We start from the raw sequence: 14313 nt of genomic DNA on the forward strand, positions 1-14313 counted from the left end.
AACAGGATTTAATTTCTGTTTTTATATAGTAGATTATACTGAAGTTCTTAGAGGATAGGGAAGTAGCTCCTCCAATAATTCATATGCTACCTATGTCAGTCATTTAGATATACCCACATTGAGCTACAAAGTCTGACAGAATATAGTATATTTTGGGGAGTAGGGTGAGAGAAACAGTTATGCTTACAAAAAGGTACCACTAAAAATAAGATAAATATGTATGCTGGTAGTCCTTGCTTGCCAACCGTTCAGTCAGTGATAGCTCAGAGTTACAACAGTACTGAAAAAACAGATGTAAGCCTGATCCCCCAACATTTCAGTAGTCCCAGCACTTGGCCCCTGGCTCACACTTATGATGTTTGCAGTATTCCACAGTCACGTGATTGCTATTTGTGACCTTCCCTAATGGCTCCCCACAAAAAAGTAAATGACAAAGTATAAATTGTTTGCACCCTCCCTTTCCCAGTAATAGCCAATCCTGACCCTGCCATGCTCTCATTATGCTTCTGACTTACCTATTTGCCAGTCTCCCTGTGAACTGCCAAGAATGTGCTTAATGACCCACGATTCTTGCTTAGTGATGGCAGTAGGGACTTCATCACTTAGCAACAGAGATTCTGGTCCCAATTATCATTGTCAACTGAGGACTGCTGTATTCAATTGAAATCTTAACAATTTTCCACTTGTTTGGATCCTTAAAAATACAGGTGGTCCTCGACTTACGACCACAGTTGGGATCAGAATTTCTGTTGCTAAGCAAGGAGGCTGTTAAATGAGTCGTGGCTTTTTTTGCTATGGTTGTTAAGCCAAATCCCTGCAGCTGCTAAGTGAATCCAGTTTCCTCCATTGATTTTGCTCATTGGAAACTGGCTGGGAAGGTTGCAAACAGTGATCACAGAACCTCAGGATGCTGCAGTCATCATAAATAAATGCCGGTTGCCAAACAGCTGCATTTTGAATTCATGATCATGTGGTTGCTGCGACCGTCATATGTGCGATGATCATGTATAAGCCTTTTTTTTCCGGTGCCATTGTAACTTTGAATGTTATAAGTTGAGGACTACCTGTACAGTAACTTGAAAATTAAAGAATTCCTATTTGGGAAGGGGCAATTGCAAGGATGACTTGGCAGATTCAGAGAGACAAGTTCTATTAGAGCAGGGATGTCAAACTGCCGGCCCACGGGCCGGTTTCATCATACCGGAGCCGCGTCCACCGCGACGTAATGTGATGTCACGAGTTTGACATGCCTGTATTAGAGGCTTTCCAAGTATTTGCTAAAAACAGTTTTCAGCCCTGTTTTCAGCATAGTGAAAAGCTGTTCCTAACATCACTATTCCCCTTTAAACATTTCCAGCAGCTCACACCGCATGGATCCTCTTTGCTGGAGACACAAGTCAGAAGAAGAGCTTAATATCTTTAAAACTTGTTTATTCAGGATGAAGTTTCAGCTTTTGCACATCTGTACTAAATTAGTTGCCAGAGCATTCTTTCTTTTTCTTCTTACTAAAAAAAAACCCAGGGTTCAGCATTTGCCAAAAGAACAAGATTCTCCTACTTCAACTTATTAAGGGTTTTGCCACAATTTTGGCTATAGGAGGATGGGTCATGGCTGTGTAATGGCATGCTGGTGGGAAGGCAAACTCTCCAGTTTTCAAACTGCTATATTTGTGCAATTATCAAGACCACCAGCAGTAAAAGAAAATATTAATCTTGTCAAATACTCACACATGTCCCTTAGGCAGGTTATTAGTAGTTTTTTAAATGGAGCTTATTTTTGTATATTCCAAAGATAAAATCATTCTGTAGTTTTTGTTGTTTTTTCCCCCTAATTTAGTTATAATCGTATTCCTGGTTACATGAGATTAAGTTTGATTGTGCCCAATCTGTGTTGTAAATTTAGATCTTACAGTGTTTCGCTAGATCAGGCAGAATTTATTCTGTATCTTTGATGGTGTATGCAAAATAATGAAAAATGAAGGTAGAAAGATTCAGTTACTGTTTGTGATTAGAAATTTGAAGGCATCAATATTTGATTTCAACTGATCTCAGAGTCAATTTGCTAAAAAAAAATTAGACCGTAGGCTAATGGAGGCATCAAAATTTCTGCAGCCGCTTTAATTTTTTGGGCAGAGTGAGTTGAAAACAGCAAACATAGAAGAGCTTTTTAATTTTAGAAATTTAAAGCTTAGATACTTTTCAAGGATTTGTTGAAATAATATTTGAACATTCTTCCTAAACCTCTTTTAAGGTAAAGATAGTATATATGAAGAACTGATAGCTCCTTAATTGTGCGGCAAAGGGCATATTAGAAAGTTTTCTTACCAATATAGAAAGTATCCTCCTTCACAATAAAAAATTTCAAAATCAAAACTTTTCCTAAAACTCTTCTACCTTCTAAATCAGGAGTGTCAAACTAAATTTCACTGAGGACCGCATCAGCATTGCGGTTGCCCTGGGGGGGCTGGGTGGGTGTGGCCAGAGTGGGTGCAGCCTACTGGGTGGGCATGGATAGAATGGGTGTGGTGTACTGGGTGGGCTTGGCCAGTTCTACATCATTTGTGTCAAGAGTGCCTACGGGGGCCTGGGCAGGAATGGGACAGGTCTGAGGGTCTCTGGCAGAAGGGAGTGGGACTGGGGCAAGTGCCAAGATGGCCACCATAAAATTGTACATTGGCTCCCGGCTGACCTGGGCCAGGGCCAAGGCAGCAGGGGCCTTTCCCTCACTATTTCCAGGATGGCTTCGTGGGCCACATGAAACCACTATTTCCAGGATGGCTTCGTGGGCCACATGAAACCACTTTGCGGGATGCATCCGGCCCCCGGGCCTTGTGTTTGACATGTCTGTTCTAAATGTTTACTTTTGCCGTGATTAATTGACAAGGTTAACTTTTGGACAGAACAATGTATTACATATACTTTGTGCAAACCTTAAAAATTGCAAATAATATCAGTACTGTTTATTATTATGAAATCTATAATATAAAAATAGTATAGTTCATATATTGTAGGTGAAACAGCAGCTAAGCAATCTCAACTCACTAATGCAGACAAAAAGATGGATTTATTTAATATAATCCAAGAGAAAAAAAGTTGCAGAATGGAAACAAAAATTACTTTTGTTTATTTTTGGAAGAGAGAGGGGGAGAGTAGAATGGAAACTTAGGAACTGCAAACAGTTTGGGCAAAGAGACCGAGATATAGTTTAAGAATTAAGGACAAATAAGCATGAAAGGATTTTCTTGGAGAAAAACGGAAGATGACAGAATAGATTTGGGGAAAGATAAAGTGTCACAAAAGAAAGAGAAGTTAAAAAAATCAAAAAATCTGAGTCCCTATTTCTCTCCTCTTTCCTCACCCACCATATATCAGAATAGTGAGTGTGACAGCAACAGAATGCTTCCATGAGCACTATGAAAAATCAGGTGTTGTGCAAAGATGACTAAATTCATTGGTTGGTGAACTCAACCATTCCTCCTCCTCCCACCCAAACCTGGGTAGAAACCAGCAATAATGTTTTGGATCCTGCCAACCAGAAAACCAATTGAATCTTGAAATTATCTTCAAATTCCTCTGAAGCTACTTGAAAGGTCCTGATTTGATCCAATGTCCTTAATTGATTTGATTATTTGACTAGAGGGGTTGATTCAGTCAGATTTTCTTCAAAGCAGATAACCCCTTCAAAGTTGTGCATAGGACAAGTGGACCTGTGTTAGATGTATTGGGATGGAATTATCAATCTCTGTAAAATCCAAAGAGATTTTTTTGTTTTTCTCTATCATGTTTTTATGCACTAACCATTCATCCATACCCCAGGAAAGGATTTGAAACAGTCAACATTTGAAACAGTCAGATTTGTATATTTTCCTTGTATTTAATCAAATATATTGAATGTAGGTTTACTACAGGCCATATTTGCCTATGCATATCTGGTGGAAATACATTCCAAAGTGTCCACAGAAACCACCGAGGATTTGTTCCAGTAAAGGAACAATATTTCAGTTGCCTGTAAATAACTCCAATAGACCATCTGGCAATTAATTGCATTCTTCCAAAGAAAAAGAGATTGAGACAGAGATGCCTTTATTCATGCCATATGCAAATCTAGTTCTTGGCTTTCTGTCTGCATTTGAACGTAATCCAACAAATAGACAAGCGATCAGCTGGGCAGCACTTGTATCTCAAGGATTTCCAGAAGATTTTGAAACAGGCCAGATCCTAAACCAGGGCTAGGCAACCTTGGCTCTTTTATGACTCGTGGACTTCAAATTCCAGAATTCCTGAGCCAGGAATTCCTGAGTTGAAGTCCATGAGTCATAAAAGAGCCAAGGTTGCCTACCCCTGTCCTAAACCTAGGTAGCTTTAGTGAAGCTCCAGAACTTTCATATCAATTTCCGTTTGAGAAAGTATTGCAATTTTGCAATCCAAATAATTCATGGAGCTTTATTTATAAACTAAAAATACCTTTATGTTTGTCTTAAATTTTATACCATGAAGTAACCACGAATGCTCCATTTTTAAATTAATTCATTTACCTGTCTTTTCCTTCACATCCTTATTCTGGAGTTTACATAATCCATCTCTTCATTCAGCTTCTGTTTTCCACAACCAAGTTTCTCAAACCAAGAAATCTAGATCTTACTTGCATTTTTTATATATATATTTTCATCTTCTCCCCTGCAATCTGGGCTTGCAGGGCAGAATAATCTTCTATGAATTATATCTGTGTATACTAACTGCTATCTTAGAAAGAATCTTCATGGGCTTTGACCCATGGTCGTTTCTTATTAGACACTCTTAACCAACTATCAGTAAGCTTAGTGCCTGCTCAAAACCAGCAATGAATGTTTGAAGCATCTGTAAACCATATTCACATTTTACATTTTTTCTCTTTCTTATGTGAATGTAGATGAAATGTGCTAAGCATTAAAAAGAAAATTTAAGGATTCTATTGAGCAATCTGATGTCCCCACCTGCAGTGATGTGTGTTTTGTGTGTTTATAAAGAAAGACCTTTATTGTGTTGACTCTTCAGCTCTGGACTAAGTCTCCAGTCAAGTTGTTTCCATTTGCCTAACATTTTACATTTGGTTTATTTCCTCTTGTTTCTTTTAGTTGTTTTATGGCTTTGGCATACTGACTTCTTATTTTATCATTCGATGCTACATTGATTTTTCAGATTCTTCTTTCGTGGTGGAATGCTTGGAATTCTGTTAGGATTAAAGACAACTTTAGAAATTAAGACATTGAAGACCAAATCATAGGTTTCCTTCAGAAATAACAGTAAACATAAATACAGTTTCCTAGAAGTAGTGTAATCCATTGATTCTCGCTTTGTATCTATAAAGTAGACTTAATTCTTGAAAAATATCTTTCTCTTTCGCTTGAGACATTGTAAAAGTTTTAGGTTTTTTTTGTTCTATGTTTTAGTTTCACTAGAAGTAATTAGTAAAATTGGAGTTCAGATCACCTATTTTGAAAATACGGCAAAAAGTAATTAAACTTATGTTTCCCTTTCATTGAGAATAAACATTTGGACTTGATTAAACTGTGTATTTTCATTAAACTGTCTTCAGTTTTTGAAATTAAAAGATGCTAGGCAAGCAGGTTTATACAGGCAATTACTACTATTACTATTAAGTCCAAGGCACTTCCTGTAGATGTGGAAATAACCTGGTTAAAGCTTGTGAATTGTGCTAATAAAAGCATGCTACCTATCGGAAGTAACAGAAAAATATGAGCAAGTATGAACTCATCCATGATCGTAAGGACCATTGTACTAATAATTGAATGTAAATACCATCAAGAGGTGAAAACCCTTATTCAAATATGCTTATGCTGATTGCATTTCAAGTTGTAATACAAGTTTATTGTATTATAAAATAAGATATTTTAGCATTGCTTCTAATGCACAATCATTTGCATTGATCATGTCATCTATCTTGAAGCACGTACCCTGACTTAAATATTCCCTTTTCTGTCTCATATACTTCCAATAAATTGCAGATTTGTGACCCTCTTTTCATTTCCAGTCCTCTATCCAAAACTATATAGCAACTGGATGACATAAGCATATAATTGGGAGGCAAGCTATAAATGCTGATTTATAGCGCTCCAAAAATGAAGCCCTTGCCTGATTAATTTCACTATGCTTTCTAAATAATACCACAAAACAAATTTCTTTTTGAAATGGCCTTTCTAAATGTCATGGCTCCATATAATGAGGCTTTTAGTAGAAAATTATTGTTGATGGTTTGAGTAAATACTCATACAGCCTTGCACATTACAGTGTAAGCAAAAGGTCACAGATATTTGACTATATCTTGTTTTAAATGTCCTTAATCTGGTACTCCCAAGACAGCTTGGTGCCTATCCTTTGGAACAAGGTTCTCTCCAAGATGCAGATGGCCTTCACTCTGCCGTTGTTTAGATGAGTTGTGAATACCTAGTTCTTCACCCAGCCCTTCGACGAGGGACAGTGAGATCCTTCAATCTATCATACTTTCCATTTTTTTCTTTATTTTTATGCTTTATTGTAATGTCTTTGATCGTTGGAATAGCCCTATGTTCATTCAGGCCTGAGTGCATACAAATTAGTGCTTATTATTAAATTATTATAATCCCATTATCTCAGCTGGCAGAAAATGATGGAATTTTAGTCCAATACATTAGAATTATAAGCAGAATCAGTATAAACAACACTATTAGTTAAGAACATTTTTAACGATTCAGGATTATTCCCCCTCACACACACACACACACACTATTATGTGGCCTGTGGTATAATAGAAATGAGACTCAACCTTGAAGTCTTTTTCAGGATAGTTTGCGGTTTTGCCTTAGAATAAGTTATATGATAAAATAATCAATTGAAACTAAACCTAAAGATATTTAGGAGCTATAAAGAAAGTGCTTCTTTAAACACTGTAAAATAAAACTGGAGATGAGAGGACAACCACCACTCGTAACAGTCTTAAACAGTCTTAAACCCTAACCCTAACCCTAAATAAGATTTGTTGTGGGCATACGTGGAAGATAAATCTCCCTATGGCTTAGACATGGCATACATTTGTTGTGGGCATACATAGAAGATAAATCTCCCTGTGGCTTAGACCAGCTTGGGTAACTATAGCAACTTTATGATCTGTGGACTTCAATTCCCAAAATTCCTGTGTCAACATGGATGTTTCAAGAATTCTGGGAAGTCCACAGGTCATAAAGTTGCCATAGTTGCCCACCTCTGACTTAGACTGTTGTTTTTCAACCTTGGCATTGTTGAGGAATTTTGGGAGTTGAAGTCCACACATCTTCAAACTGCCAAGGTTGAGAAACACTGGCTTAGACATTTGGGTGCAGTTATAATAGTAGCATTTTAAAAGCTCTCAATCCAGAAGGCAAGCTTGAACTCAGAGGATTAGTTTAGGAACTGTTGTGCCTGTGGAATTACTTGCAATTCTTGACTACACCTGAAGCTTATATTTTGCAATTTCTGAAAAGCAATTGTCCAATAAGTGGTGTAATGATGCCAGAAACGCCCACAGCTTTTTGATTTTATTTTATTTGGTTGCTTTCGGGTAATAGGCAGTACATGGCATGTTCAAATGAAACCAGCTGGACTAGTTTTTCTAATTATGTCTCTCCAGGGTTGTCATTGCCTGTAGGTTAAGACCTGGAACAAAGATATCAGGATAATCCTAAAGCTTGCAACTCTTAAAACAGTAACAAGGTCTTACAGAGCCTTCTGATTTAATATTAAACCCACATTATACTTATAGTTTGGGGATCAATAAATTGCTCTGAAGTATTGTCTGTTTCTATCCTGATATGTATGTTCTTTTTTCAAGATCAGATTCAGTGTCTGGGAAATAACCCAACCACATTTGTGTCATGTGAACTCTTTAATTCATATGTATAAAACACCTGAAATATGAGTATAAAAACAAAACAACACTCTCCCCCAACACACATTTGTAGGTTGCACAGAAATTCTGATTCAGCAAAATGAAATAGATGTAAGAATTCCAGCTATTGGGTGATGTGGACCACAAACCACAGCTGTAGCATCTTTAACCACACTGAGCAGAGTAGAGTTACAGAGGTAGAGTAAAGGATTTCATTTTATTCTTCAGAATAATCACATTGTCATACAGAAAAATGGGTTTAGTAAGTACGAACATGAAGAATATGGAGATTTGTCATTTCACTAGTCAATAGAGCACAGATTTGTTCTTCAAGATGATCTAAAACTAGCATGACAGTGACTCATTTAAGCAAATCTTTATTGCTTGTCCCATACAGACTCATCTGGAAAGCAATAAAATAAATACGTTTTATGAACTACAGTAGCCCCCTGTTAATTTGTTCAGATATATTGAAGCTGAAACAGGCAGCCCAAAGTACTATATACTAGTTCTACTGAATGAGTGGCTCTTTTTCTGATAAATAGAATTGTCTATATATGAGCAGTATTTACAGCAATGGAATTAGAAACAGTTTTTTGATAAATCACATCTTTTTGTCAATATACTGAAAAAGCCATATAAGTTCTTAGCGGGAGAAGCAGAGAGAAAATCTGATTCATAGAAGAGAAAAACAAAACACTGTGTTTATTCATAGAAAGGATGACGTGATAGCTTGGCAGTACATTAATAAACATAAGCTACCTGCTGCAACTAGTTAGATACTAGGGGCATTTAAGAGAAACTAATGCAGTCAAGGTTAACACACAAAATCAGAGGAGCAAACCCATGTGCCAGTAGACACTCCCATCTACAAATTAATATCTGAGAAGTAAACATAAGTATCTCTTAGCTTTCATCTTCTTCTAGGTCAGTACATCCATAACTGTTACTTCACTTCACATCATCTTCCCCTCAATATTAGTAGAAAACACTATCTATAATACACAGGGTGAAGGTCTGGATTTAATTTCAGATGGACTGGTGCTACTATTAGTTGGAATTGAATTGGTTGGTCAGTTAATCAGAATAGATGATTGTCTTATCTGCTGCTGTTCCAAACTACTGCCGAAAACAGCTGCTTCATTATGAAGTTGTAAAATAATGTGGTTAATTTGTTGCTCTGAATACCCTCTTATGTTAGCTGGTAGGCCAGCTGGAAAATTAGTAGTAAGTTCTTATGCCTGAGGCATTGAGTACTCTTGGGTTAGATTTGAGTATTTGGTATGTAAATGAAGATTTGCAAATCATTTCTAAAAATAAAAAGACCATATTAGAAAAACCATCAGATGTTCAGGCAAAGAGATCACTGTCCCACACACTGGCAAAAATATGAAATTGTTTGGTGCACAAGTAGATTTTTGGCCAACCAGTGTGAGTGTATGATTTCAATATCTGCAAGAATAAGGACTCAAAACCATACTGGGAGGCTTGATTGAATTCTGCATGGCTTTGATGGTATATTTCAAAAGCAAACCTATATGGAAAAAAGTGCCTGAGCACATTTAGCATTCTGAAATATACTGCTAGTTGTTAGATGAACAGTTCAAAACTCTTAATTTGAACTAATCTACTTTTACAATCTATTTTTCTGCCTGTAATGATTCTCACTTTATTGGCTATATTTTTCCACTGTTAAATGGAAAATCATGACTTAATAGAGGAGACAAATCATCTTAAAATTTCCTTCAAGTCAACTTCAGTACTGGTGAGGAAAGATAGTCTGTAGTTTTCTTGGCAACAATATGCCATTTCCTTTTTCTGGATGCTTTCTCAACTCCACAGCCTGCTATTTCCATGTGACCTCCCCAAAAATTTATTGAATCCAGTCCAGATTACCTTTTTGCTATCAGCCAAGTTCAACTAGTTGCTGCCAATAATTTGTTACTAACAAATCATTTGGTGAACAAATTTCAGCAGTTACACTGTAATCAGCTATTGTGTTAAAGCTATACAATCTTCAATAAGACTGAATATCCTTTCCAAATGATAGCTTTTTTTAAAAAAAGATACACCTTTCTTTTTTACAGATTATTATAGGAGAGTTCTATCGGATCCACTGCCTGAAGGAGAAATCTCGGTCTTTTATCCAGAACCCATACATTGCAGCATTATACAAGCAAGTGGGCTGCTTTGCATTTGGCTGTGCTATCAGTCAGTCCTTTACTGATATTGCCAAAGTGTCGGTGGGACGCCTGAGACCTAATTTCATTGCAGTGTGTATGCTAGATTTGACAAAAATCAACTGCTCCCTGGGTTATATACAAGAATATCAGTGCCTTAATCCTGATGAAAGCAAAGTCCAGGAAGCAAGGTAAGAGTCTTTTTTTTTTTCAACAGACATCTGTAACTCAACCAAAATTATGTCCTTTTGTCTATGTAGATTTCATAAATCTTGCTAAAAAAAAATAATATGTGGAAGAAGAACGCAAAAGGATATTAACATTGTTGGGAAATCAAAAGTAAAAGTAAAAGTAAAAAAGCAATTAAGAGGTGTGATTGATGTATTGAAAGAAGTTATTTTCATAAAAGCATAGAATATAATTGTCAAAGGTTAGCTTAAAGATCATCTGCCCTCAGTGAGAACACATGACTATATAGGTTTTTTTTTTTTGTTTATCTCTATTAATGCTGTACTGGAAACTGGAGAAAGGGAGTAGTCATACCATGCATAGTCAGGATTGTTTTTAACATTAGATAGGATTACAGATACCAGTTTAATTCAACTGTAAAAATGAATTGGACAGACTCTCTCAGGAAGAAACCATCTGTGAATCTACACAGCATACTAAATTCATATTATACTTTATAAGAGGAAGTGTGCTTCCTCGCACTGGGTACAACGATGATTGCATTGTTTCAATTTTCTACTTCTCAAGAGTACATGAATGGACTTCATAGGAAGACTGGATAGCAATTGCACTTAGACTTATATACCATCCCATTGTGTTTTGCTGCACTCTCTGGGCAGTTTACAGAGCCAGCGTATTTCCCCCAACAATCTGGGTCCTCATTTTACCAACCTTGGAAGGATGGAAGGCTAAGGCAATCTTGAGCCCTGTCAGGATCGAACTCCTGGCAGTGGGCAGTTAGCCTGCAATATTGCATTCTAATCACTGTGCCACCATGGCTCACAATAGTTGTTTAGTAAAACCAAACAGGGATATTCAATCAATTATTGAACGTTACCCAGAGTCACCTAGTTTGTGTGTGGGGGTGTATAAATGGTTGCAATGACAAGTATTTGATGATTAGTTGTCCTTTTGTTTTATACTACACATAAATCAGTTAACAAAATATTTCTGCTGTCTCTGTAACAATTATTCAATCTTGAATTAATAGTTACAAATGAATTTGGGTAGAATAAAGAGAAGTTTTATCTCTGTGGATTTTTCACCCTAAGAGATGATAAAGCAGAGTAACCGACCGTTTATTCAAATAACAGAGTAAATGCAATTCTTCATATCTTTTCCTTTTCAGGAAATCATTTTTCTCTGGACATGCTTCCTTCTCACTCTATACCATGCTTTATTTGGTGGTAAGTCTAAAGTTATTTTACTTAGCAAATCATGTGTAATCTCTCTTTCTCTCTCTCGGGTTTATAATGGGAAATGAATGAATATTATGAACAAGAAAAAGTTAAAAAAAAGTCTCTAGTATATATATTTCATGTAATAGAATCATAGATTAAGGCTTTATTTATTACAACCTAGGATATGACTTCAAAGGGTTGTCTCTTAATCCTAGTTTACATAGTCAAATTCCTAAATGGGGTTGTTTATTCAAGAATAAATCCATGTTTAAAAAAACCCATTATTTATGAAGAAGCATAGCCACAGTAATTCAGATTCTACTAGTTCATAGAATATACCGTATATTCTGGCGTATAAGACGACTTTTGAGAGCGTTGAAACAGCCTCCGAACTCAGGGGTCGTCTTATACGCCGAGTCGTCTTATACACCGGAAATAAGGTAGTTTCTGGCATATAAGACGACTTTCTAGGCATGCGACTCTGCGTCGATCGTCTTATACACTGGAAATACCGGTAGTTTCCGGTGTATAAGACGACTTTCTAGGCATGCGACTCTGCATCGATCGTCTTATACGCCGGAAATACGGGTAGTTTCCAGCATATAAGATGACTTTCTAGGCATGCGACTTGGCGTCGATCGTCTTGCGACTCGGCGTCGATCGTCTTGCGACCCAGCATCGAACTCGGGGGTCGTCTTATATGCCGGATCGCCCTATATGCCGGAATATACGGTATGATTGAAACTAACTTGACTTTTACAAGTTCATGTATCTGCATACAAAATTGCTTGGAAAATGCAGCAGTGTAAACATGAAGAAATGCAGTCATGTGAACAATGTGGCACGGATCCTGCAATATTGGTTTCTCTTTTTACATTTAAGAGTTTCTGATAGTTGTTTTGCATCCAGCCGATGTTAGATTCAAATAAGGGTCATAGAGGTTTTTAAAGTTGTAGGATAGTATTAGGAAGGATTGAAATATTGGAAGATCTCTGAATTTCAGTGATAGACTACCTCTAGTTTGATGATCCAAAAATAATGTTGTTTGTTGATGAATGTGGTACAAGTGCTTGCTGTCAAAGGGGGTAAAAGTGAAGTAGATAAATCACTATGTTTTGAAATTAAAAAATAGCAAAAGCTATATTAAGAATGTATTGGACAGAATGGAATAAGAGTTATCGAAGAAGAATTCAATAACCCTACATAGAATATATCAATTGATTAGCTGGTTGATGCACTTAAAAAAGAACACCACATATCTGTTCAGGAAGAATAATAAAACAAACCCATGTGGCAAAGGTGTATACTCCCTCCCCCATGTGTCAGCCTCACTAGATAGATCAGACCAGAAAATCAACTCCACTGGAAAGATGGCAGAGATTGAGATTAGCTATAGTAACAGGATTTTGTGAGATTGTGCTGCACTTCCTCTTCCTTATAGTCCAGTGAATTCGGAAGGCATCTGCCTGAGATACTTTCAAATGTTATCTCATTCTGGACTTAAAAATGTTTTACCCTTTGTTGCTTTAGCAGTGGTCATCTTCCTTAGGGTGTACAGCCTTGGCAACTTTAAGTTTTATGGACTTCAAGTCTTGGTTGTCTGGGGAATTCTGGGAGTAGAAGTCCACAAGTCTTAAAGTTGTCAGGGTTGGACACCTCTGCTCTATACCGTAACATCTTGGTTAAATGATCAGTAGTGACCTGATTAAAACAATAACTCTGATTAATGGTAAATATATTATTAAAACTTTACCCCCTCTTTCTCCCACCATGGTGTTCTATATAATAACAACATGTTCTCCTTCCCTATAGCTGCTGCAGGACCACTAACCACTTAGAAACAGATTGGCATTAGAACTGTAGTTAGGCCCAGAATCTTCTTCCCATGAGGAGATTAAATAAAAATCCACTCAAAATTGGCATGTTCCGCTTTGAGACCTAGAACTTGGTTAAGTCTCATGCACACCCAAAATTTCACTATGGAACACTATAGAAATTTGCCTTAGATATAAACAATTGTTTAGTAACGTTAGGAACACAAGAAAGGCTGTATGTTTTTTCCCTATACTGTAGAGGAGAATATTTGGATAGAATAAATGAATGAATGAATTTGTTTTCAATTAGAGTTCTCTTTCAATTCTAAAAGAGAGACTCTACTTTTTAATAATTTTAATATATTAACTGGATGCAAGAATGTAATACATTAACTAGATTCTGCTCCTAGTTAAACAGCCTAGTTGGCTATCTAGCCAGCATTAAATCAAATTCAGGTTAACTAATACTACCCATGAACTGTGGTTGGTCAATCTTGATTATCAACTGTCATTTATTAGCTCAGAACAATTGTTAAAGAAGTAGGGATAATTTCAAGCTTACAGGACAAGTAGGGACACTTTAGGGAATAAAAATAACAGCTCTTTATTTTAACTTTAAAAATATAGTTGTAGCCTAGAGGAGCAATTCAGCCTCTTGTCTGCATCAGACAAAATTTGAATCCTCTGAAAGATCACTAAAAATCCTTTGCTTCCAAGAGTGGCTGCACCCACATTTTGTGTCCAACATGGGCCAGAGTGTGAAATGGGTACAGAAGTACAATCCTTGAAATGGGTCCATTGCTTTGAATGTCATGCATTCCTCAGATTTAAAGAAGACTTGGAATGCTTGGAAATCCTTATCTGCCTGCCTATGGTTACAATAGCATCAAGAGCACAGAACACAGCCGGAGCAAAAAAAAAAAAAAAAGCGCAAAATGTACACCCTTGCACATACTTCATTTCATCAGAAAACATAATGAGATGTTAGGCTGCTTATCTGGCATTTGCAT

The 14313-nt window shown here is 36.8% G+C and overlaps 1 protein-coding gene across 1 annotated transcript in view; it reads left to right on the plus strand.

Moving 5' to 3' along the window:
• Positions 1-14313, plus strand: part of PLPP3 (phospholipid phosphatase 3) — an 89091-nt gene that overhangs the window by 53605 nt on the left and 21173 nt on the right. The window contains exons 3-4 of the mRNA XM_039319830.1: positions 9988-10271; positions 11438-11495. Of these exons, the coding sequence (XP_039175764.1) occupies positions 9988-10271; positions 11438-11495 (342 nt within the window). The remainder of the gene's footprint in view (positions 1-9987; positions 10272-11437; positions 11496-14313) is intronic.

Source organism: Crotalus tigris, unplaced genomic scaffold, assembly GCF_016545835.1.
Source record: "Crotalus tigris isolate CLP2741 ecotype Arizona unplaced genomic scaffold, ASM1654583v1 scf7180000023617.9722795, whole genome shotgun sequence".
NCBI classification, from domain to species: Eukaryota; Metazoa; Chordata; class Lepidosauria; order Squamata; family Viperidae; genus Crotalus; species Crotalus tigris.